Genomic DNA, 26965 nt, shown 5'->3' with positions numbered 1-26965 from the left:
CAAATATGCATTTTCCGCCAACAATTTGATAGAATTTCCTGTGGGACACAAGAATGTGAATGAAAAGCGATTTTTTCTGTTCAACTGTGTCGTTTCAATTGTAGAAATGGCCCGGAATGCTGAATACATTTGCGATATATGTTGCGTGCGATTGTAATCGTGAACGCTTTTTAGCTAGTCATCATAATGATGATGGATGGTGATTTTGAATTATTCGTAATTCCCATATCGTCTACTCTCTCATCATTGCACGTTCTATTCATCGCTACACCATCTCACTAGATGCTTCGTTTCGATTTGAAGAGTGACAAAATGCGGGCAAAAGTTTACATTTCAAACGCTCATACCGTTGGATTTGTTGGTAATACTGATTCAAAACTGCGATACCATATCTCTGGGTGTATTTTATTCGCTTTCAGTGACAAACACATAGCAGAGAACAGGTCTCAAGCAAGAAACTTCCCAAAAACATATGAGCTGATTCCATATTAGAGAAAAAGAAAGAAAGGAAAATCACGTAGAAATGTAATTCGTTTGGCGGTATCTCGAGAACCACCAGCTGAAGTCTTCTGCCAGCGAGATTATGTAACAAAAACGAAATCTATTCGGGAAATTCGAATTCAATTGTCTTTTTTATTTTACGATTTTTTGCTCGTAAAATGGATGCTCTCGTGCTGTGCTGTTGCACCTATGACAAAGTTTCAAGCAAGAAATAAAATTATACATCTCCTTGTCAACTGAACTACGGCAAAAAAAAAGAACTCTTCAATTTTAAAATATTAAATTATTGTTTATACTTTATGGAATAGCGGATAAAACTTGTTTTTAAATTCAAAAGCAGTTGGGGATATCACGCCCCGATATCAATCCATATACCGATGACTCTAGAAACATTCTTTTTCAGGCTGTCAAATATCTCTCGCTCTGTGCTCTATTTTCTATCTCTTTCGTTTCATGCGATTTTATTTTTTTAGCTCTCCTTTTCGGTTCATTGCTTCATGGGGATTCTTTACGATGTGGTGAATTCGAACCAAGCTTGGCAGAAAACGTTGTTTAGAGAAAAAATGTATACGAACTGGTTTCGTGCACAACAGTATAAATTCAAATGTTGAATTTCGAAAAGAAAAATAGAACAAAGACGACAGTTTGGCTGGCAACGAACAAGCGAAGAGAAAGAGAAAGAGACATGATCATAATGGAAATGAATAACAATGCATGGTTACGTTGGCAAAAAAAAAAATAAATAAATAAATGGAATTCAAAAGTCGTGCTCGTGTCATACGTAAATCTGGCGGAGCTAACATACAAAATTACAAGTCAACCAACAAACAAATTTCACTCTTTTTCGTCGTTTTTATAATAAACAAATGCAAACGAATGAACAACGGGGAAAATTGTGTACACGAAATGCACACAGATTGTCGAATGAAAATTGTCGTAGGATTGTTTCGTTTGTTAGTTGCTCGATATTTTTCGTGAAGATAACACAGCAATTGTCAATATTCTATTTTTAAAAGTCCGAAAGTAACAGGAACTTCCTTTTTTTTTCCTCTTTTTCCTTTTTTTTCATTTGAATAAAAGATTTTTTCATGTCGCAATTTAATTTCCGTTGGGAAGAATAAAAGAAAATCGAATTTTCGAATGGAATTTTTGTGGAAGCACTAGTGTTGAAGGGAAGATACTATGGAAACGAGCGGTGGTGAGGCGCCAACCGGAGGTGATCCACGATTGGACTTTATGGGATTGTATGTTCAGCGTAGGCTAAAATTGAAGCCTGAAAAATGGGCGCGACTCACAACGATCGAAGAGCACAAAAATACGCTCAAAGAATTCCTCGACGGTGATCAGCAAATGCAATTGATTGTGGTAATCAACAACGCGGCTCAATTGTTGCCCCTCGTCAATTTTCCGCTTACGCAACTCAAGACAAAAGGTAAGTTTGTAGGAGAAGAAGAACAAGCAGAATGATAGATTAAATCAAATTTTTTTCTTGCTTGAATGACATAGGTGTTTATTTCATAAAAAAACGACCAGAACCAATTCCCAAAGAAGAGTGCTCCGATTTTCTAGTATTCGGAGATTTGGCGACGAAAGCAATCGATCAATTATCAAGTTTGGTCGATGATGTATTTGTACCGTTGCTATCAAACGAGGAAAACTACGATGATTGGCCGGAAATTGTTGCGCAAGATGTGCAAAAGCAAGTGCATAATTTAAAAAGTACCGTTTACCAGGTAAAAGGTCAAGTGAATGGCGAAACCATACTTGCGATGCCAGTGGGTGTTGATAAAATTGTTAAAGTCGCTGCCGAACTTCAGGAAACGAAAAAGTGCACAATTGACTTGTATTTGAAGGGTGCTATTGAGGGTGTTGTCATTAAATGGGTTATACAAGTGAATGACGTGTACAGCGAAACACCATCGTCCGCTTTTAACGGAGGTCAAAATCCATTGCCGAATGTCGGTGAGCAACACTTTATTCGTTCGATAGATAGACCTTTGTTAAAACAATAATAATGAATTATTCATTTCAATCTCGAACATTTTTTCATCAATAATTTGGACAGAGCTTGCATTTTGGAACAATCGATTACGGAATTTCACCCAGATTTACAAACAATTGCGCAACGAACGAATCCGCAGCATGGCTTCAATATTGGAGGCTACACAGAGTGCATATTTTCCATGCTTTAGCACAATGTTCAAGAATGTCGTTACAGGTACCGATAAAAAAAACCAAATAACTCAAACTCTCTACTACATTACAATACTAACTAGGAAAATCAATACAAATTACTCTCTGGCATATGTTTCGTTTTTGACTACGAATCCTTTGTTGTTGTTGTTGTTGTTGTTATTGTTTTCGACGAGTGACTGAAGTTTCGTTTTTTGCTACCCTCATATTGAATGGATCGGTTTTGTTTGAAAATCAAAACAAGGAAATTCCGCAACATACACATTTGGGGAGAAAAAAAAACGAAAGCATTAAACTTCTTAAACGGATATGTTTATGTATTAAAATTGTCGGGTTTTACTTATTTCAAAAACTTGACGCAAACTTTTTGCTCAAAGTTCAAAATCCGTTTGTATAAACTTGATCCAACTACCCAACTATATAACGTTTATTATTCTGTGCTGGTATTAAAGTAAACTTGCCATTAATATCAGATAAATACCTAAAAAGCCACACGAACATAATCAATTCGAAGAGATTGAGCCAGTGAACATAAACAAAAGTGATTTCCATTGAGACCAACATCAGATATCTATTGAAACGCGCAAGTGAGCTCGCTCACTATGCGAGTTGAATGTGTGTGGTTTTCAAACGTATATTATATGTATGCCCAAACCTTGCGAAGGCTTAATTCTTCGATATTTTGATGAGTCTATTGCGTTTTGTAAACGGCATAATTTCCAATTCAACACACTTATCGCACATCGTGTAACTTGAATGTTCAGAATATTTCATTTTCCCTTAATTAAAACAGATTTCATTAATTTATTCTATTATTTCGCTACTTAACGAATGGCTCGAGATAAAATGTTCAATGGTCGAGAAAGCGAGTTTCGGAAAGGGGTAAAAGTGCTTAATGGTATCTAATGTAATTTGTCGAAGCTTTCAAGCGATGTCTTGTTGCCATTGTTGGCGGTGTGCTTGAATGCTCGACAAAAGGTCACAGGCATATTATGGGGAGTGATTTACAGTTTGCATGACAAAAAACTATAAAAACGAACGGCACACTCGGTCGCACGAGATTCACGAGCCACGCAACTGTTGGGCCTTTGTTGCTGTACTGTCCATCGGCGTGACATGCTTCATACAAACGGAATTTCGTACAAGCAGCGCCCGTGTACTTCGTAGTGGAAAAAAAGTGAAGCTTGCTTGTCACCAATATTGATGTTCACGAACATCAAATTGTTTATGCGTTATTTCGCCCATTTTATGAACTGGAAATGAAAAGTTCTTCAATTTCTAGCAAATTTCACATATGAATTCATAAACACATCGAGAAAACACAACTTTTTTTCACATAAAAAGCAAAAGCAAGATGATTTTTTCGTTGATGGTTGTTCGATCCTGGATCGTTTGTGATTCATTAATGATTTGCAACACATCCATTTTTGATTTCGATATTCCAACTGAATACGATGTTTTGTATTCATTAAACAATTCCATTTTGATCACAAAATAATTTTTTATTAAAATGGCTATGACGAAAAACCACGCGAACGATTGCAAACGATAGCACAAACATTAATGTCTAGGAACATCAAATACGGAAGATTAATGATTTTATCATTCAATTTCTTCCTTTGGCGTCGATTTCGCAATACAATGGGACGGTTGATTGATTTTGTCATGTCGATTTAGGCCCCAATGCTTGATGCCTTCCAAATGTTTTTCGATTACACTGCGTTTGCCCTTATTGGAATGTTGAATGGCAAAATTTAAATTATCACGGAAATTAGTTTGTCTTCTTCGACATCGGTGGTGGGCACTGGGCACTTCGTCGGTCGATTCGGGGAACATCAGCAAACCGGCAGGCTGAAAATTATTTTATGTTCGATTAAATGCGTTCGATTAATTGTTTGTCGCCAATAACAAATTATATTACATTCAAAGTTGATTTTTGAAGATATCTTTTATAAATGTATACTTAAAAATCACAATAGAGATTTTATTTGGAATGAAACAATAAAATACAAAAAAATTACCGTTTTTATTCTGGAAAAATATAAAACTTGCAGATTAGATCAACACAAAATGTTTGTTTGCTTGTATTTTTATTTATTTTGTTTTGTTGCTTCACATCGGCGAATTAATTTGACATTTGTGTCGAACTTCAAGTCAGTGTTTCCCGATGAATTCGCTTTGACAATAATGTCAATTCGAATTTGATGTTCCTAGACATTAATGTTTGTGCTATCGTTTGCAATCGTTCGCGTGGTTTTTCGTCACAGCCATTTCAATAAAAAATTATTTTCTGATCAAAATGGAATTGTTTAATGAATACAAAACATCGTATTCAGTTGGAATATCGAAATCAAAAATGGATGTGTTGAAAATCGTTGATGAATCACAAACGATCCAGGATCGAACAACCATCAACGAAAAAATCATCTTGCTTATGCTTTTTATGTGAAAAAATAGTTGTGTTTTCTCGATGTGTTTATGAATTCATATGTGAAATTTGCTAGAAATTGAAGAACTTTTTATTTCCAGTGCATAAAGTGGGCGAAATAACGCATAAACAATTTGATGTTCGTGAACATCAATATTGGTGACAAGCAAGCTTCACTTTTTTTCCACTACGAAGTACACGGGCGCTGTACCCATGTGGCTGCATGTCACGCCCATGGTACTGTCGCTTTTGTTTTATTTCTCTCTCATTGTGAAACGGCAAAACGAATTAACATAAACGTAGACAATGCGAATAGAAGCGACAAAACATATTGCGTTTAGACATAGAATAATCTATATTTCAGATTCACTTCTGTAATGAAATTGAAATTACTTGTGGTTTCGTTTCATTTCGTGTTGTTTTTTTTTTATTCTTTTCCACTTTCTTCATTTTCATTTCGACGGTGCAAAAAAAATAGCGCTTGCCGAATCCAGAGATATCAGTATCCATTTGAATCCGCTGCAAAAGCATTTTACCCAAATAGAAGAGACGGATTTTGCTGAGGCAAAGCCGTTGATTGAGCCACTAATGCATGTTATTTGTTTGGTGTGGTCGCGGTCACGATATTACTGTCAATCATCCAAAATAACCGTGCTTCTACGTCAAATATGCAATTTACTCATTCACCAGGTAGGTGAATCAAGTAACGTTTTGCTGTTGCTCTTGATCGCTTAAAGCAACTCCATGTGACAAATAAAACACAGCATGTGTGACTGATTCTCTGTCTATTTCTCTTTTATGTTAAGGCCAAACGTTTTTTGGACCCTCAAACCATTTTCCATACGGACATTGATGAGGCAATGCAAAGGATTACGCACACCGTACAAACATTGAAACATTTTCGTGCCCTGTTCGATAAATACAAAGAGAAATTGGATAGCTATTTCATCGAGAATCAAAGATCAGTATGTGCCGCTGTGTCCATTTCTCCCATTTTTTTTTTGTCGAGTAGTTTAATCGGTTTCGGTAGTTTTTTGATTGACCGTACCGTTGTATTTGATTTGATTAGGTTTTATTCTGGACATTTCATCCTAATGCCGTTTTCGACCGTTTCAATGCCTTTTTGGAGCGTCTGAATACAATTCAATGGTTTTTCTCGACGGTGATTGAATTTTTGAAATTGGAAAAGGTGGAAATTGGTGGGCTCAAAGGAAGGCAACTATCATCCAAAATCACGACCATTTTCACCGATTTCAATCAACACTTTTCATCGTTCTCCGCCAAAACCTATGACGTACTCGACCCGGACGATTCAAAGTTTATGCAAGACTTTGACATTTTCCAGCAGCGAATACTTGATTTGGATATTAAATTGGCCGGAATATTTTGCCAAGCATTCAACGATTGCCACAGTTTGGAAAGTGCTTTTAAATTGATTAATATTTTGGGCAGCGTTTTGGATCGACCGAAAATCAAACAAGCATTTACCGACAATTATATCGATCTATTGAAAATGTTGGATGAGGAACTGCGATGCTGTGAGAAAATATTTGCATTTCAAATGAAACATTTTAATGAAAAAGGTCATTTGTTTGTTGATCGACGATTCCCGAACATAATTTCCACCTTAAAATGGACAAAACAACTGAGTATTCGTATTTCAATGCCGTTCAACCATTTTAAAGCGTTGCAACATCCAATCTCAAAATCACCAGAAGCTGAAGAGCTATACAAAAGATATGACGATCTGATGCGCTTACTTGGCGAATTGGAGGATAGAACATTCAACGATTGGGCAGAGAAAGTACCACAACAAATCGAGAAAAACTTGAAGAAATCACTAATTGGACAATCGGCTGATAAAAGTTTGTTTCTAAACTTTGACAAACAATTATTTGCGTTACTTCGCGAAGTTTACCACTTAAAAGTTATGGGCAGAGAAAATATTCCACAAGAAGGATTGAAATTTGCTGCAAATAATGATATGTACCGAGATTTTACGCTGAATTTAGAGAAGACCATCGATTGGTACAATGATGTAAATCTCACAAAATTGTTTCTTTCACAAATGTAACAATGAGCCAGAGAGACTATTGAATTACATTTCTTTTGTAGATTATTCAACAAAGCACACCCGTCGAATTGAATCTAATTAAATTGGAAATTGAAGAAATCGATTCGGGCATTGCGACGGGGGTGAAAGCTCTATCCTGGAATTCAGAGAGTAATGATTGGATGAATTAATACCGAAATAACAAATAATAGAATTTGATTCTTTACATATCTCCTAGACATTATGGAATATTTGAAAAATTTACGAGACCCTGTCGAGCGCCTACAAGTTCGAATGCAGAAGACGCAATTCAATTTGAATGAAATTAAGCGAATCACATCGACATGGATTAAGCAGCCGTTATTCGAACGAAAGGATAGGAAAAAAGACAGTGTTTTGTGTCTTAACGAGCGCTCCAATCGCGTTGCAAAAAGATATTCCGAAATTGAAATCGCCTCGAATACCGTACATAGGTAATTATTGTTTGTTCGTGTCTTTTTTTTTTTCCTAGTTCGCACATTTTCCAACTGACTTCATTTCCTCAACAGTTTACTGAAAGAAAACCAAGACTATTTCGGCATGGAAGAGTCAAATCCGGCATGGCAAGAATACGTATCGTTTGTGGATGACATTGTATACAAAAACTTGACTTTGACGATTGGCATCAGTCTGGGATACATTGTCGAACAAATGTATCCGCTGAATAATTTGGCGCCATTGTTTGAATCACGTCTCGAATTGCTGGACCCGATTTTAGTGTTTGTGCCATCGTTGGATCCAAAAGACCCTGACGGATTCAACAATCTGCTCACCCTGTTAATCGATGACATAATAAAAATGTCATTCCTTTTCAAGAGTCTCAAATTAAGCGAACGGGAAAATTATATGGCTGCCATAGCCGCAAATACAGACATAACTGATATGAAACATGAAATATTGGAAGGTGTTGAGAGAGTCGTAGAAGAAGCGGCCGAATTCTGTAATGGTTTCGAAAGGTATTCGTATTTGTGGTTGGACGAACGTGATAAATGTATGGAAATGTTTTTGGAATATGGTCGTTTTCTTGAGGGTGATGAGCTTGATTTGATTGCTTTGCGAGATACAGCCGCGCCGCAACCGAGTCAACCGACCATTGAGGCGTTTCGCGAACAAATCGACAATTATGAGTCATTATATGCTGAAATTGAGAAAATTAATGCGGTGCAAGTGTTTTTTTCCTGGTTTCAAGTGGATGTGCGCCCATTTCGGCAGTCTCTGTTGAATATCGTACGAAAATGGGGTAACATGTTTAAAAATCATTTGGTTGATCGCGTGACAAGCAGTTTAATCGATTTAGCAAATTTTATACGGCGTGCTGACGAGCAACTGCTCCAACAAGTTGCTGAAGGTGACTACGATGGATTGGTTAACATCATGGCATATTTGCTAAATGTTAAAGAACGGGCGGTGACAACAGATGAAATGTTCGAACCAATGCAAGAAATTATCAATTTACTAAAGTTTTACGATATGGATATTCCCGAAGAGGTTAACGTTCTGCTGCAAGAATTGCCCGACCAATGGATCAACACGAAGAAAATTGCCACCATTGTCAAGCAACAGGTTGCACCGTTGCAAGCAATCGAAGTCGTTTCCATACGAAATAAAATCACCAACTTTGATGCGCACATACTATTCTTTCGGGACGTATTTCGAAACTATGATTTTTTCAAATTCATTTGCGAACATCCATATGAGCTATTAGACCGGGTGCACAACGATATCGAACGTTTGGAAAATGTTATGAAAGATATTCAAAGCTCGGGCAGTCTGTTCGAAGTGAATGTGCCGGAGTTTAAAATACTGAAACAATGTAGAAAAGAGCTTAAATTACTCAAGGTAAGAATTCGATTTACTACTCAATATATATCTGCAATACAAGAACGATTAATTACCCGTTGAATTGTTTTTCAGCAATTATGGGATTATATATTTCTTGTGCGAACAAGCATCGAAGATTGGAAGAAGACTCCATGGCGGAAAATCGATGTGGAAAATATGGATATAGAATGCAAGAAGTTCGCTAAAGACGTTCGCTTGTTAGACAAAGAGATGCGTGGTTGGGATGCTTATTTGATGCTAGAATCTACCGTCAAGAACATGCTCACATCGTTGCGAGCGGTTGGTGAACTTCAAAATCCCGCGATCCGAGAACGTCATTGGATTCAATTGATGGCCTCCACCAAGGTTCGTTACTATCTCTACCGCACCTGTTTACATTGTAAATATTGTAAATATTAGAGAAATACTATCGAAATTATTCAGTATATATATAGTGTTCTGCTTTGTAAATAAGCATCTTTTCAACCCTTAAATCACGTACTGGATCCTGACGTGACCGAATGTGGAGAGTGAATTAAAAAAAAATCAACTGAATATTTTTGAATGCATATTTCAAAGGAAATATGCTGAGCAGACGTGTGCAAGGTCAAAAATTCGAAGTGGTGGTAAAAAATTTGCCAAATGGTGGTCCAAAATTTCAACAGAAGGGTTTGTCAATGTGTCGAAAAAAGTGAAAGGTCTCCACGAAAAAAGTCTAAATGAGATTACTTTTGAAAATCGAAAAATCGATTTTATCTAGTGTAAACTAGTCAAAATCGCTAGATGGGAATCTGCGATGTTCGAATCCTAGATGGGTGATAAAAGTGAGGTTTTCCTCCATCTTCATGCCAGCACATAACATATATACAAATAAGTCAAAAATGAAGAAATCGCGCATTTCAGGGCTAAGGTAAATGTATCAACATACAATCTATTGATGAAGCAATTTCATTACAAATACTCCAAATTCGAATCTACTATGCTCACACCCGTGTTGATTTATGCCCGCGAAATGTGAACGAATGGAGTCTATGTATAAATTTTCAAAAGTTGTACATAAATACGCACTACTTATTTCTAAGGAATATTCATTTTTCATTTTCCGAACATATTTTCAGAAATTAGCTGAATTGTCGAAAACAATTACCGTAAGTCTCTGATATGGCTTTGTAAATAAATTTTGCCCAACATTCATTAGGCATGCATCCAATTATAATTCGAGCACCATTCATATAATTCAATTCATATTTACACTACATTAACTCCATAAGCTAAGATCAATAAAAGCATGCGTACTATTGTAAACCATCAATTATTGTTGTATCCACTTGAAATGATAATGGTAATAATAATCTGTGTTATAAATGTAATTTAGGTGCAATTCATAATGGGGGAGAATACTACGTTGGCTGAGCTACTTGGATTGAATCTGCACGAATGCGAAGAAGAAGTGAAAAATATTGTGGATAAGGCTGTAAAGGAAATGTCGATGGAGAAAATTCTGCGTGATTTGGTGCGTTTACGGCGAAATAACATCATAAAAAAAAACCAAACCATCAAATTTCTGCACTAACAACCTTCCGTTTCTATTGTTAGGATTCAACATGGTCGAAAATGGAATTTGAACACGAAATCCATCCAAGGACACAGTGTAGCTTATTGAAAGGTAAATACATTTAGATTAAATTTGATGTCGAATTGATTGATTTCCTGCCGTTAAAAACGTTCACTTTTTCTACATTAGCCTCGGAGGAACTAATCGAAACGCTAGAAGAGAATCAAGTGTGTTTGCAAAATTTGATAACATCAAAGTTTATTGCCCATTTCTTGGAGGAAGTATCGTCGTGGCAAAAGAAATTGATGGTTGCTGACCAAGTGATAACGGTAAATCGAATGAAATTGCCGGTTTAAAAAAAAAACAAACGAAATGAGCATAATTTTCTATCGATTTTTATACAAAAAAAAAATAATGAAAAAAAGGTTTGGTTTGAGGTGCAACGAACTTGGTGCCACTTGGAAAGCATTTTCATGAGCTCCGAAGATATTCGAAAGCAATTGCCGGTCGATTCCGATCGATTTGACCGGATTGATGCTGATTTCAAGGTTTTAATGGATGAAATGTCGAAGCGATCGAATGTGGTCGAGTCAACCAATCGGGGAGGGCTTTGTGAACGATTGGAGGGTTTGCAAAAAGAATTAGTTTTGTGTGAGAAAGCATTGGCTGAGTATTTGGAGACAAAGCGTTTGGCATTCCCACGCTTTTACTTTGTGTCATCCGCTGATCTGTTGGATATACTTAGCAATGGCACTCAACCCGAATTTGTGGTGAAACATCTAACAAAACTCTTTGATTCAATCGCAAAACTGAAATTTAGACCGGCCGACGAAAAGCATCCAACGATGTGTGCGGTCGGAATGATTGCCAAAGATAGCGAATACGTTGAATTCAATGAATTGGCTGATGTAAATGGGCCAGTAAGTAAATTTGAATGTGGATTTGTGTGCCGTTTTCGAAATGTTTGTTATAAATTTGTTTGGTGATTCAGGTTGAAGGGTGGTTAAATCGAGTTCAAAATCGAATGCGGTCGTCGCTTCGAAGCTATATGTCGGAAGCGGTTGTGTCTTACGAAGAGAAACCGCGTGAACAATGGCTTTTCGATTATCCGGCTCAGGTTTCACTGTGCGGAACGCAGATATGGTGGACGACTGAAGTGAATATGGCATTTGAGCGCTTAGAAGAGGTTTGTTTGCCACTAAACTCGGTCAATGGCCAAGTAAATAAACATCCATATGACGCTGGCCATGTCTTCTTTTTTCCGTTTCAGGGATACGACAATGCACTGAAAGACTACACGGTAAAAAAAAAAGATATTTTTTCAGCTTTCACTTTCCAACAGTAGCATTTGAATATACAGTCGCAAAATATAAACACGGATACGATGCAGACAATCTTTCTCGCACCGATTTCAATGTAGAAACCGCTTTTTCGCTTAAATTTTCTCTCTTTTTTTTTTGTGAGATGCTTGACACACTTTCCTAAATATATCATGGTGGACATTTTTGTTGTCATTTTGGAGATTAGCATACTGGCACATTATAAAAGAGAAAACAATAAAATCCAAAGGCATTCCTTTTTTTACGTCATCAGAAGAAACAAGTGCATCAGCTAAGTGTGTTGATTTCCCTGCTGTTGGGTGAGTTGACCAAAGGAGACCGACAGAAAATCATGACAATTTGCACAATTGACGTGCACAGTCGAGATGTCGTACTGAAGCTAATCCAATCGAAACTAGAAAGTGCATCTGCGTTTCAATGGCAATCACAGCTGCGTCACCGATGGGACGATGATGAGAATGACTGTTTTGCAAATATTTGTGATGCCCAGTTTCTATACTGCTATGAATATTTGGGCAATACACCACGATTAGTCATAACACCACTTACAGATCGATGTTACATTACTCTAACGCAATCACTTCATTTGATTATGGGTGGTGGACCAGCGGGTAAATATTTAAATTACAAACATAAATGTTGGATGAGTTGTGGCGAAATGAAACTTGGCAAGGTAATGTGGTAATCGTTTGAAATTTTTTTTTAACAAATTTCAAAGGCCCGGCTGGCACAGGGAAAACTGAAACGACTAAAGATTTGGGTCGTGCGCTTGGCATCATGGTTTATGTGTTTAATTGCTCCGAGCAAATGGATTACAAAGTAAAATGGAACCATTCTTTTCCTTTGTTTATTTTCCATTTCTTGTGATGAAGAAATTTAGAATATTTTTCCTCAAATTTTAGTCATGCGGCAATATTTACAAGGGTCTCGCGCAAACTGGATCGTGGGGTTGCTTTGACGGTAAATACAAAGTATTGTTTCAAATCAGCATCAATCTTTTTTAAACTGTAAATTTTGTGTGTTTATCGCAGAATTCAATCGAATTTCCGTGGAAGTGTTGTCCGTCGTTGCCGTTCAAGTGAAAAGCGTACAAGACGCCATTCGAGACAAGAAAGATATTTTTAATTTTATGGGTGAGATGATAAAATGTGTTCCTACGGTTGGCATTTTTATAACGATGAATCCAGGTTCGTTTGATGCACATAAACAAAATGCCATTTTCGTACTTGTAAATCATCCATTTGATTTTTATAGGATACGCTGGGCGCACCGAGCTTCGTATGTATACATGATACCTTTGCATAAGATGTGTGAAACGTGCAAATGCAAAGAATGTGTTTTTGTTTTGTTTCCTTTTCATTCGCTTTAGCCGAGAACTTGAAAGCATTGTTCCGACCTTGTGCCATGGTCGTGCCCGATTTCGAATTGATTTGTGAAATTATGTTGGTTGCGGAAGGATTTCAAGAAGCCCGTGTTTTGGCTCGCAAATTTATCACATTGTACACACTGTGCAAAGAACTATTATCGAAACAAGATCATTACGATTGGGGATTGCGCGCTATTAAATCTGTGTTAGTTGTTGCAGGTTCATTAAAAAGAGGCGATCCCGGTCGACCCGAAGAAGAAGTGTTGATGCGAGCTCTTAGAGATTTTAACATTCCGAAAATTGTCACCGATGATATGCCCGTTTTTATGGGTGTGTAATAAAAACTGTCTGTTTGCAGAAACAATGCATCACATTGTTGGGAAAATCACAGCCAACAAAATGTATATGTTCACTTGTTAACCCAATGTTTCCGTTTTATGTTCTTTATTTTCAGGTCTAATTTTCGATTTATTTCCGGCTCTCGATGTGCCACGTAAACGAGACCAAGAATTTGAACGAACGGTCAAGCAGGCGGCCAACGACATGCTCTTACAACCGGAAGATAATTTTATTCTAAAAGTTGTACAACTGGAGGAACTGTTGGAAGTTCGACACTCCGTATTCATCGTTGGAAATGCGGGCACTGGAAAAACTCAAGTTTGGAAAACACTATTTAAAAGCTATCAAAACGATAACAAGAAGCCAATATACAATGATTTAAAGTGAGTGTTGAACTACTTAGAATTCCTCCTCTTCTTCCTACTCCGCCCTCTTCTACTTCAGGAAGCAATTTTAATTGATATGCTTTTTGTTCACAGCCCCAAAGCAGGTAAATATTTTGATTGAATATATGTACATTGTACAATGTACAAGTACATACATCAAAACAATTTCTCAACTCTCGCCATGGAACGAGTTTTCCGTTTACAAAATTCGATATATTTACTCGCTTTGTATGCAGTGACGAACGACGAACTTTTCGGCATAATAAATCCGGCGACAAGAGAGTGGAAAGATGGGCTGTTTTCGGTGATAATGCGAGATCAAGCAAACTTAGTGGGAGATAATCCAAAATGGATCGTTCTCGACGGCGATATAGACCCAATGCAAGTATCTCAAACATTCGCTTATGCACACATACATACCGTTGAACCGTTATTATTTCTAAATAATATTATCTCATCTCATTGGCTTTGAATAAATTCATCATCCGTTTTTCTCGCTCTTGAACGCGCGCATGTGTGTTTGTAGGTGGATTGAAAGTTTAAACACCGTCATGGATGATAACAAAATTCTAACGTTGGCAAGTAACGAACGTATCGCTCTAACACCAACAATGCGCCTTATATTCGAAGTAAATTCTTTTTAAAATAATTAATTAGCATCACAAAAAGGTTGAAAAATTCCCTCTAATCCAACAGATTTCCAATTTAAGAACGGCGACACCGGCTACGGTAACCAGCTCTTTGAATAACAAATACTTTTCCTTGTGTATTATGTAGTTTCATCGCACAACTCATCTATCTTTCCATCTCTTTCTCTCTTTCTGTATTCTGCAATAAGGTGAGCCGAGCTGGCATTTTGTATATAAATCCACAGGATCTTGGCTGGAATCCTTATGTTACTTCGTGGATAGAAACACGTAAAATATCTACGGAAAAATCAAATTTAGTGATTTTCTTTGACAAATACATACCATCGTGCTTAGAAACAATCCGAACGCGCTTCAAAAAAATCACTCCGATTGCCGAAATGGCTCACATTCAAATGCTATGTTATTTATTGGACGCATTACTGGTGCCGGCCAATGTAAAACCCGACAGTTCCAAAGAAATCTATGAGCTGTATTTCTGCTTTGCATGCATTTGGGCATTCGGCTCGGCTGTGTTTCAAGACCAAGCCGTCGACTATCGAATTGAGTTTAGCAAGTGGTGGGTCAACGAATTCAAAGGAGTAAAATTTCCAACGGGAGCCGGTACTATTTTCGATTATTACATTGATCCAGAAACAAAGCAATTTATGCCGTGGACTGAGAAAATACCAAAATTCGAATTGGACATCGATGTGCCATTGCAAGCGGTACTAGTGCATACATCCGAATCGATACGCGTCCGTTATTTCTTCGATTTGTTAGTTGCAAAAAAGCATCCATGCATGTTGGTTGGTCAGTACATGTTCATAATAAATATAGATGGCATTGTTATGTCACATTCAATTAAAACGGAATATCGTTTTTCTAATTCGATTTTCACAACGTCTGTTTTCACAAAGTGTTGACTCTCTGATAGATGACAAATAATTTTTGCCGGTGATTAATCTCAGCGAAATAAAATGGCAACAGCATACGAATGATTCTCTTTCAGGTACGGCTGGATGTGGAAAAACGGTTCTCGTGAATGAGAAACTACATGCACTGAGTGAAAAATATGCGATTCAAAATGTTCCGTTCAACTTTTACACCTCAAGCGAGATGCTGCAGAAGGTTTTGGAAAAGCCACTCGAAAAGAAAGCGGGACGTAATTTTGGACCGCCTGGCAACAAGACAATGATTTATTTCATTGATGATATGAATATGCCCGAGGTGGACACATACGGCACCGTACAACCCCACACACTAATTCGACAGCACATGGTATGAAATAATCGAATCAGCAATTGAATATTCTCATTTATTTTCGTTTTTTTTTCTTTCAAAGGATTATGGCCACTGGTATGATCGCAATCGTCTCACGCTGAAAGACATACATAACTGTCAATACGTGGCTTGCATGAATCCAACGAGCGGCAGTTTCACAATTAATCCTCGTTTGCAGCGTCACTTTTGCGTGTTTGCCGTAAATTTTCCCAACACCGAGTCGCTGACAACCATTTATCATTCGATTCTCAGTTCGCATTTCATCAATGCCGAGCAAAAGTTCAATCCGACCGTAACAAAAATCGGTGCAAATATCGTTTCAGCTTCACTCGCACTGCATAATAAAGTGTCGCAAATATTCCTACCGACCGCTGTAAAATTCCATTACATTTTCAATTTACGAGATCTCAGCAATATATTCCAAGGTTTGCTGTTCAGCACCAGCGATTGTCTGGCATCACCCGTTGACATTATTCGCTTGTGGTTGCATGAAAGTCATCGCGTTTATGGTGATAAATTAACGGATGACAAGGATATCGATAGCTTTACAAAAATGCAAACGGACATCGTGAAAAAATCGTTTGAAGACATTGACGAGTCAATCGTTTTCGAGAAGCCGAACATTTATTGTCATTTTGCCAATGGAATCGGCGAACCGAAGTATATGCCAAACAAGGATTGGCAATCGTTGACAAAATTGTTGCTCGAAGCACAAAACTCATACAATGATTTGGTGGCTGCTATGAATTTGGTACTTTTCGAGGATGCCATGATGCATATTTGCCGGTAAAGAGGACAAATTTCCCTATCCAATATTATACTATGTATGATGTATGTTGTGCGATATTTAAATCTTTATTTATTTTGGAATTTCATGAAAAAAACGCACACACACACAGAATTAACCGTATATTAGAATTGCCACGGGGAAGTGCTTTATTAGTTGGTGTAGGCGGAAGCGGAAAACAATCTCTGGCTCGTTTGGCTGCCTTCATTTCCGGCTTGGAAGTTACGCAAATCCAATTGAAAAAGGGATACGGAGTAGCCGACCTCAAAAACGAACTGTCTGGATTGTATTTGAAAGCCGGGTTGAAAAATGTCGGTATCATGTTTTTGATGACCGATGCACAAATACCATTTGAGACCTTCCTCGTTATGATTAATGACATGCTTGCCTCTGGCGAAATCCCAGACCTTTTCCCAGACGACGAAATTGAAAACATAATCGCTGGTGTTCGCAACGAAGTCAAAGGTAGGAAGGAGTATGATATTGGGAAATTGTTGAATTTGTGCCAGAAAAAAAAAACTGTACCTATGCTATTTACTAGGTGCTGGAATGGTCGATACACGTGAGAATTGTTGGAACTTTTTTATTGATCGGGTGCGAAAGCAACTGAAAATCGTGCTATGTTTCTCACCTGTCGGTACCACGTTACGCGTACGTTCACGCAAATTTCCCGCAATCATCAATTGTACATCGATCAACTGGTTCCACGAGTGGCCGCAAGAAGTAAGTTTATAATATTAAGTTTTCCAGGGGGTTTGTAGATTGAAACACAAGCACACTAGCGCCGCAGTTTGCCCTACAATATCATACACGGCAAGCTACAGAACTATTCATTCAGTATATATCATGTAGCTCAACTGTCAATCTGTAATCCCCCTGAAGTTTTCTGTTTTAAAAAACAATTTTTATAAATTAAACCATGAAATTTTTGTTTCAAGGCATTGGTCTCCGTTGCGCTTAGTTTTTTGCGAGAGTCAAAAGTTCCCGAGGAATATCGTGACTCGGTGACACGTTTCATGGCATACGTTCACACCTCTGTAAATACAACGTCAAAAGCGTATTTGCAAATTGAACGACGATACAACTATACAACGCCAAAATCATTTCTTGAGCAAATAGCGTTATATATGAAGCTGTTAAATCGTAAGCACGACGAGCTCAGTTCAAAGATAAAACGGTTGGAAAATGGTTTGGAGAAACTAAACAGCACTGCACTGCAGGTGGCAGAACTGAAGAAAACACTTGCCATTCAAGAGATTGAACTGAAAGAGAAAAATGATGCAGCTGATGCTCTTATCGAAATTGTTCGCATTGAAACGGAAAAAGTGCAGGCAAGTGTCAAGCGTTTTCTGTCCTTCTCTCTTTCGCTCCGTCACTAAACTTGTGTAGTTAATGAAAACATGAGAACGCGCTTTTATCCGATTCATCATGTTAAAAAATGTTCTATAGTTATTGTATTAAAAATAATAAGATCAGAATTATGGAGCATATAATCTGTACGCTCCACTTTCAGGAGAGATTTAATGAAACCATATTTTTCATCATCTTCATACATTTGCAGGCGGAAAAAACAATAGCCGATGACGAAGAGGAGAAGGTGGGCATTATTGCGGAGGAAGTGTCGAAAAAGCAAAAAGGTTACATTTTTTTTGCTCTTATTCTCACAACAATTTCGCATATTTTTCGTTGAACATGAACATTCTTTTCCCGTTTTTCGCAGATTGCGAAGAGGATCTGGTAAAAGCGGAGCCCGCATTGGCAGCCGCACAAGAAGCATTGAATACATTGAATAAAAACAATTTAACTGAGTTGAAATCTTTTGGTTCGCCTCCGGGGGCTGTCACAAATGTAAATATTAATATATGATGTGATGTGATGGACAAAGTTTATTGAATCAGTATTACATGTGTATAAAACTGTTTCATAAATTATCATACCAAGGTAACGGCTGCGGTGATGGTATTGATGGCAACAAATGGAAAAATTCCGAAAGACAGAAGCTGGAAACAAGCAAAAATGATGATGGCTAAAGTAGATGCATTTTTGGATGCGCTCATCAATTACGATAAAGAGCATATCCACAGCGATGTGATAAAGGTTAGCTAATGGAAATTAACAGTCTGCATCTGCCTGCACTCTTCCATTCACCTTCTGCTGATGAGTAAATTTATGGAATTTTGTTTGCAGGCAATTCAACCGTACTTGAATGATTCGGAATTCGACCCGATTTTCGTGAGCAGTAAATCGGGCGCAGCAGCTGGTCTATGCGCTTGGGTAATCAATATTATAAAATTTTACGAGGTTTATTGTGACGTTGAACCAAAGCGACGAGCATTGGCGCAAGCAAATGCTGAATTGGCTACCGCACAAGAAAAGCTCAGTATAATAAAGCGCAAAGTGCAAAACCTCGAGGAACAACTGTCCAAGTTGACCGCTGATTTTGAACAAGCTACAGCTGATAAATTACGTTGTCAAAAGGAAGCGGATGCGACACAAGCCACAATTCAACTGGCAAACCGATTAGTCGGTGGCCTTGCTTCGGAAAACGTGCGTTGGGCACAAGCTGTTGCTGAGTACGACAAATTTTCATGCATTTAACAACCAAACACTTTTACTCAATTTATTTACCGTTTTCTCTGTTGTGATTCGTTGGCAGTTTTATGGCACAAGGCACCACCTTACCGGGCGACACACTCTTGATAACGGCATTCATATCGTATGTTGGATGTTTCACCAAACAATTTCGATTGGATTTGATGAACAAATTATGGTTGACGAATTTGCGTTCGCTTGAACCTCCGATTCCGATAACTGAAGGTTTGGACCCGTTAACGCTGCTCACGGACGATACAACTATCGCGATGTGGCAGAATGAAGGCCTACCATCGGATCGCATGTCCATTGAAAATGCAACGATTCTCTCGAATTCGGAAAGATGGCCGCTTATGATAGACCCTCAGCTTCAAGGTTTGCTTTATTATTATTCTTATTGATTCAAATATGAATGGGCAAGCGGAATAATGAAACGTAATTCTGTTTTCAAATGAAGTGCCTCTGAGAAAATTTTTCAGTAAAAAAGCCCCACAAAAATATTGTCTGATAAAAATTTGTATGAAAATCTTATTCAGACAATATTTTTGTGGGGCTTTTTTACTGAAAATTTTTCTCAGAGGCACTTCATTTAAAAACAGAATTACGTTTCATTATTCCGCTTGCCCATTCATATATATATTAGATGGTTTCGGAAAATAATTATTATTACGATGAATTTGGTAGGCGTGAAATGGATAAAACAAAAGTATGGCGAAGAATTGCGAATTATTCGAATGGGTCAAAAGGGATATTTGGAGACGATTGAACAAGGCTTGATACATGGTATATTTTTCATTCAGAATAACAATTTTGTCATTGGATTTATTTATTTATTTTTAAATTATTTCAAATAATTATGAATTTTGCAGGCAAAACCGTGCTGATTGAAAATATTACAGAGACTTTGGAACCGGTTTTAGACTCTTTATTAGGCCGAAATACCATAAAAAAGGGCCGGTAAGCAGCCGATGAAATCCCATTGAATACTCTTTATAATAAATTATTATACATGTCACGTTTGGCCAATCATGCGAATGGATTTTCGGTCGTTCTTCTTCTTCCACTTTCAATTTCCAGAGCAATTAAACTTGGCGACAAAGAAGTGGAATATAATCCAACTTTCCGTCTCATCTTGCATACAAAGTTGGCAAATCCGCATTATAAGCCAGAAATGCAGGCCCAAACGACGTTAATCAATTTTACAGTCACTCGTGATGGCTTAGGTTCGTTTTGTACATTCATTCTTGCATTCATATGCAACTATTCCAACAACTATGAAAGTAAATAAGATAGAATCCCATCTCATTGACAGAGGATCAGCTATTGGCAGAAGTGGTAAGAGCAGAGCGACCGGATCTTGAAGAATTGAAAGCCCAATTGACCAAACAACAAAATGATTTCAAAATTATGCTCAAAAGTCTTGAGGATGATTTATTGTCCCGTTTATCGTCAGCTGGTGAGAACATATTGGGCGACACAGCTTTGGTAGAAAATTTGGAAATCACTAAACGAACGGCCACCGAAATTGAAGAAAAGGTTCAAAGAAAAAGAAGAAGAAAAAGATGGAAAAACTTGCGTTATATTGCGGTCATAAATTTATAATGTGTGAATTTTTGAATTTAGGTTGCCGAAGCGAAAATAACGTCCCAAGAGATTGATGTTGCGCGTGAATGCTATCGTCCGGCCGCTGCTCGTGCTAGTCTGTTGTATTTCATACTCAACGACTTGAACTCAATCAACCCAATTTATCAATTTTCACTAAAAGCATTCAGTGTTGTATTTCAAAAGGCAATAGCAAAAGCTGAAGCGTCTGACCAAGTTGAGAGTCGTGTGAATAATTTGATTGACTGCATTTCGTTCTCCGTATTTCAATATACATCAAGAGGTTGGTGTTTTGTGATTTTGCCGTTGGCATAATATATATTTTATACCATCATTGTTCCGATCAGGTTTATTCGAGTGTGACAAATTGATATTTGCGTCACAAACAGCCTTCCAGGTATGAACATATGATTTTATTTCGCTTAAACGCCTGCATATATACTAATCACTACTATAGAAGCCAACCACATTTTTCGTTGAGTTAATCGATGGAGCGCGATGTTCATTTGGTGTGATTTTATTTTTTACTCGACTCGTTCACAGATTCTGTTGATGAATGAAGAAATCACATCGGCCGAACTGGATTTCTTTTTACGTTTTCCGATAAAGCCGCACGTTACCAGCCCAGTTGAATTCCTGTCAAATACATCATGGGGTGGCGTCTGCACTTTATCGGCCAAAGAGGAATTCCGGTAGTGTTTTTTTTATTTCTCCATCGAAGAGAGAGAGAGAAAGGTTGAAAAACTAATTCGAGGAAAAAATGTCGTTATTGTTCTCTAGGAATTTGGATCGAGATATTGAAACTTCATCAAAGCGGTGGAAAAAATTCGTCGAAAGCGATTGTCCTGAGAAGGAAAAGTTTCCACAAGAATGGAAAAACAAGACAGCTTTGCAGCGCTTATGTATGATGCGCGCACTTCGGTAAATTATCATGTTGTAGTTCATCATATCCTCCTTTGTTCGTCTATATTTGTCAGGCTCAACGATAAGTTGATATAGAAGTAATAATCAATATATATTTGTTCGTGCTATCAAACAGACCGGACCGAATGTGCTACGCTGTAACAAGTTTCATTGAAGAGAAATTGGGTCCGAAATATGTCGAAAATCGAACAATGGAATTTGCAAAGTCATTTGAAGAGGCAAGTCCATCCACACCGATATTCTTCATACTGTCACCCGGTGTCAATCCGCTGAAGGATGTCGAGGCGCTCGGTCACACTATAGGTTATACAGCTGACAACAATAACTTCCATAATGTATCCCTTGGTATGATAATTTATGAAACAGTTTTATACACATACTGATTCAATAAACTTTGCCCATCACATCACATGAATAACACTGTTACTTAGGCCAAGGCCAAGAGGATGTGGCAGAATTGGCGATGGAAGAGGCAGCTAAACACGGCCATTGGGTTGTTCTACAAAATATTCATTTGACAAAGAAATGGTTGCCTCAGCTTGAGAAAAAAATGGACCACTATGCGGAAAATTCACATGAAAATTATCGAATATTCATAAGTGCTGAGCCGGCTGCCACAGCTGCGGCACATATTATTCCACAAGGCATCTTGGAATCGTCCATAAAAATAACTAATGAACCACCGTCTGGAATGCAAGCAAACTTGCACAAAGCTCTCGACAATTTTACACAAGAAACACTGGAAATGTCGAGCAAAGAGGCAGAATTCAAAGCCATTCTCTTTTCACTGTGCTATTTCCATGCCGTTCAATGTGAACGAAGAAAATTCGGCGCACAGGGATGGAATAAAATTTATCCGTTCAATGTGGGTGACTTGAACATCAGTGTGTCAGTGTTGTACAATTATTTGGAGGCAAATTCCAAAGTGCCATGGGAAGATTTACGGTATTTGGTCGATTCTTTTTCATGATTTTCCACATGCTCCATTCACTTTAATATATATATATATATGTATATATATAGGTATTTGTTTGGTGAAATTATGTACGGCGGTCATATTACTGACGATTGGGACCGAAAATTATGCATTTCCTATTTGGAAGAGTACATGCAATCGGATTTAGTTGATGGCGAATTGTATTTAGCTCCTGGCTTCCCCGCACCGCCAAACACCGACTACCAAGGATATCACAATTATATTGATGAAATGATGCCTAGCGAAAGTCCATGTAAATTCATGTTTCACTTTTGCATATTCAGAACTCATGATTCATTTTTTTTTTTTTTAAATTTCAGTGTTATATGGTTTGCATCCAAACGCTGAAATTGGCTTCTTGACAACAACATCTGAAAATCTGTTCCGAACTGTATTCGAGATGCAGCCACGTGACGCAGGTATGTGCCAATGCTTTTAAATATATGATGAGCACATTTTTCTGATTGATCTCTTTCTCTATCTCCTTTTTCCATCTTATTCAATTCGGAAAAAATTGATTGAATTATGGTGGCAAAAAAAAACCAGGTGCCGGAAGTGGAACGACGGTGACGCGAGAGGATAAAGTGAAACAAGTGTTGGATGAAATCATTGAAAAATTGCCGGAAGAATTCAATATGTTGGAAATCATGAATAAAGTTGAAGAACGAACACCGTATGTTATTTCGTTGCCGAATTTGTGTTCGATTTCAATTGGACCATTCAAACGAAACATTTCTTCTTTTTCTTCTTTCTCTTCTTCCGTTTGTCAGATACATCATAGTCGCTTTTCAAGAATGTGAGCGTATGAATTATTTGACGGGTGAAATGAAGCGTAGTTTAAGGGAATTGGATTTGGGTTTGAAAGGTGAATTAACGATTACTTCCGAAATGGAGGTGCTAGAGAATGCACTGTTTCTTGACCAAGTGCCACAAATTTGGACTTCGCGTGCTTATCCATCGTTATTGGGTTTGACAAATTGGTTCGTTGACTTGCTGATGCGTCTACGAGAGTTGGAAGCGTGGTCAACTGATTTCGTGGTAAAAATAGATTTTTTTTTTTGTTTTATTGGAGAATTGCTCGAATACTCTTTCTCACTCGATTTCTCTTTTCCACAAAACATGTGTGTGTGTTTTGTTACACTTTATCATTGTTATCAATGACTTTCAGCTACCGACTTGCGTGTGGCTGGCCGGTTTCTTTAACCCACAGTCACTGCTGACTGCAATCATGCAAAGTACAGCGCGGCGCAACGAACTGCCGCTAGATAAAATGTGTTTGGTTTGCGATGTAACGAAAAAACAAAAAGAAGAATTCACGTAAGTACCATGCTCATACTCAACCCACTCGAATTTCATTAACAATTGCTGTTTAAGTAACATGGAAAAATTGTCTCTGTTTGAAATTTTCGCGTCAACAGTGTCGCTCCGAGAGAAGGTGCTTATATTAACGGTATGATGATTTGTGATAGAGTTTTATACGCATGTAATAATATTAATTCAATAAACATTGTCCATCACATGAAAAACACTGTTAATTAGGATTATTCATGGAGGGTGCACGATGGGACATTCAGTCTGGTATCATCGTTGAATCTCGGTTGAAGGAACTGTTTCCGTCAATGCCCGTCATAAATGTTCGAGTGAGTCAAATGCAGCATACATTTTACATTCTCAATTACACTTTAATTTCATGTATGGACCAAAAAAAAAAAACCTTCGTTGTATTTTAAAAACAGGCAATTACTCAAGACAAACAAGATCTCCGGAATATGTACCAGTGTCCCGTGTATAAAACAAGAACTCGAGGCCCAACTTATGTATGGACGTTCAATCTCAAATCCAAGGACAAACCAAGCAAATGGACTCTTGCTGGTGTCGCCTTATTGTTACAAGTTTAAGCTAGAACTTTAAATTGAACACGAAAGCAATGAAGCGCAAATGCTTCACTGTCTAACGCATTTTAAATGTTTCATCCGCATGTTTTATGCAAAAGTCAAAGCTAATGAAGGAAAACATGATAGACACGGAGCGTGCGCAAAGAAGTAGAGAACAATAAGCTTTGAACATTATTCACAAGTTAACAAGCTAAAATAGATAGCACTGTACACTTTACACAAATGAATTTATTTAACTTTAGACATAAATATCTGCATACATACATAAATATATATAGCGTTGAGTAACAAAGTGCGAGTATGCACACTGCACAGTGCACACACAGCAGAGCAACCTTGTTTAAAGATCCATTATACTTGAGTTGAGTAGAGTAAAGTCGAGTCAAGTCGAAATGGGTAGAGAGAGAAAGTCTTGCATCGTAAATAATGTTAATGGATAAATCAGAGTGAATGGGGTCGAGAGATATGACATCAGCCAGTATGCAAATTACCGAGTCAGTTTGTCTGACGCCATACAAGCCAATTAAAAATGAAATGTAATAATAAAATGTAAAGAGAGAGAGAAAAAAAAAACAGCGAAAATCGAGGCATAAAAATTGCATGATTATCTTGATTATAGATTAATGTGTCATCATGTGGATTGATATTTCAAATTGGTAATCGCTTTCATAAATTTATTACCCTCTTTCCCTTTAAATAAATTTATTTCCAGTTCAGTAAGTTCCCGTGTAAATTTATTCATGATATTATGCGTCCGATTTAAAACAACAAATCTCAAAGTTGTGTTGGCATTCGATTCAGAAGGCCACACATACACACACATGTAAACGTATTTTCAAACCGATTTCAGCGCAAATAAGATGAAATCGCTACGAGTTGTCTTCTCTGTCACCAGGATGTTTCCAATTGTGCCTATTTCAATTCTCCGTAAATGTATATTTCTGTCTGTATTTCATCTGCACTTTCATACAAAGTAATTTTGGTAATGTGAATTTGAGCGCAAATCAATCAACAGCCAACACCAACAATATAGTTGCGCAGTATCCGGCAGTCTAATATAAGTATCCTGGGCGTCCATTGGGACTGAATTTTAACCCATGACACCAAATTTCGTTGATGGCAACTACGGCATAGGTTATACCAGGTGAAAAAATATTCCGATTCAAGTACAACAAACATATAATTTTGAGACATTGAAGCATGAGTGTCAACTGTGTTTGTGTGGGCACCATTTGTTTGCTTACCATTTATGTATATCATTAAATATTAATGTAGATTATGGCGACATGATTACATACATACATCCTGTTTGAATACGCAGAGTCCAGCAGACTTACTGGTTAGTCCACACTTCTGCCTGTGCATTTTTCTTATCATTCTGCATCAAACAACACGTACAAAATATACCAAACTAATTCTCTTCCGCTTTCTCTGTCCCGCATTTACTAACTTCTCACTCGCTCAAAATCGCTCAACTCCGGATACGACCGTTGCAAAACAAGTAGAACATGTAGCTCACACAATGACAGTCAGGATGTTGTTGATATCGACGCATTAATACTAGGCCATTCGAATCCATTGTAATAACGACGCTCTAAAATCCTGTTCATGTTCCACTCGATCGATGCGGTGAGCGAGTATTTGATAAATAGCATAATTAAAGCATATGTCATGAGTTCAGAATGCCCATTATGATTATATAAAGCTTCTTTATTTTAATATTTCGTTTGAGTGCGCCCGCCAAATGGAACGAAGTCAACAAAAGGACACTAAGTTAATTAACTATAATTCGTATTCGAAACTCGAAATGCCATGACACAATTCTTTCTTGTCCCCTCCTAATGCTGGGAAATTGATTGTTAACAAAATCGATAAGAAAAAAGCTAGAAGACCAAAACAACATAATAACCGTTTTCTATTGCGATTCAATCGAGTCCTTTCTCGAATCGAAACGAATGATAATAGTGGTGCTACTAAGTGAATATGAAAAACCTTTCGGTTCGTAATAATAAAGCCAGCAACTATTCAATTACATTTTTTTCATTGAATTCTATGAGGAAATATGTATGAAAAAAGGACAAGTCCCAAACTTTTGAAAGCTGATCGTCTTATGTCAAAATCAACAATTCCAGACGCACTCTTGAAGTTCTTCAACATAAGAATGACATAAATACGCAGAAGCTTCTGAGTTACCCAACAAACGCACAAACGAAGACATAACAACGGAGAAAACACAAGCAAGAGAATGTGCTTGTGCG

The 26965-nt window shown here is 37.5% G+C and overlaps 1 protein-coding gene across 1 annotated transcript; it reads left to right on the top strand.

Moving 5' to 3' along the window:
- The first annotated feature begins 1587 nt into the window (after nt 1-1587).
- Nucleotides 1588-25351, top strand: LOC129566300 (dynein beta chain, ciliary). The gene is made up of 57 exons (XM_055442103.1): nt 1588-1933; nt 2008-2463; nt 2567-2719; nt 5601-5812; nt 5929-6087; nt 6192-7160; nt 7238-7346; nt 7414-7648; nt 7724-9053; nt 9129-9401; nt 10154-10183; nt 10411-10548; nt 10632-10701; nt 10780-10919; nt 11016-11510; nt 11582-11776; nt 11861-11890; nt 12184-12541; nt 12649-12749; nt 12833-12890; nt 12962-13117; nt 13185-13208; nt 13300-13626; nt 13751-14018; nt 14115-14125; nt 14258-14402; nt 14548-14650; nt 14718-14750; nt 14860-15460; nt 15660-15928; nt 15993-16717; nt 16831-17183; nt 17260-17441; nt 17657-18049; nt 18280-18355; nt 18439-18566; nt 18660-18815; nt 18906-19291; nt 19375-19685; nt 19995-20093; nt 20180-20267; nt 20388-20533; nt 20623-20846; nt 20934-21195; nt 21260-21309; nt 21456-21604; nt 21693-21833; nt 21952-22181; nt 22268-22781; nt 22860-23065; nt 23133-23231; nt 23359-23485; nt 23583-23850; nt 23981-24129; nt 24231-24262; nt 24352-24452; nt 24549-25351. Exons 1-57 carry the CDS (start codon nt 1684-1686, stop codon nt 24708-24710), a joined length of 13455 nt encoding a protein of 4484 aa, XP_055298078.1. The 5' UTR covers nt 1588-1683; the 3' UTR covers nt 24711-25351.
- Nucleotides 25352-26965: the final 1614 nt, after the last annotated feature.

The sequence above is a fragment of the Sitodiplosis mosellana genome, unplaced genomic scaffold (assembly GCF_009176505.1).
Source record: "Sitodiplosis mosellana isolate CC-2019 unplaced genomic scaffold, AAFC_SMos_1.0 Smas_scaffold_1, whole genome shotgun sequence".
Taxonomy (NCBI): Eukaryota; Metazoa; Arthropoda; class Insecta; order Diptera; family Cecidomyiidae; genus Sitodiplosis; species Sitodiplosis mosellana.
Note: the sequence above shows the minus strand (reverse complement) of the source record. Positions and strands in the feature narration are given on the sequence as shown.

Bases quoted from the DNA above. Each gene is read 5' to 3' on its own strand.
- LOC129566300 (XM_055442103.1), top strand. From the start codon at position 1,684: ATGGAAACGAGCGGTGGTGAGGCGCCAACCGGAGGTGATCCACGATTG. The intron at 12,542-12,648 runs GTAAATATTTAA...CAAATTTCAAAG, and splicing joins TATGGGTGGTGGACCAGCGG to GCCCGGCTGGCACAGGGAAA. The intron at 16,718-16,830 runs GTAAAGAGGACA...ACACACACACAG, and splicing joins GCCATGATGCATATTTGCCG to AATTAACCGTATATTAGAAT.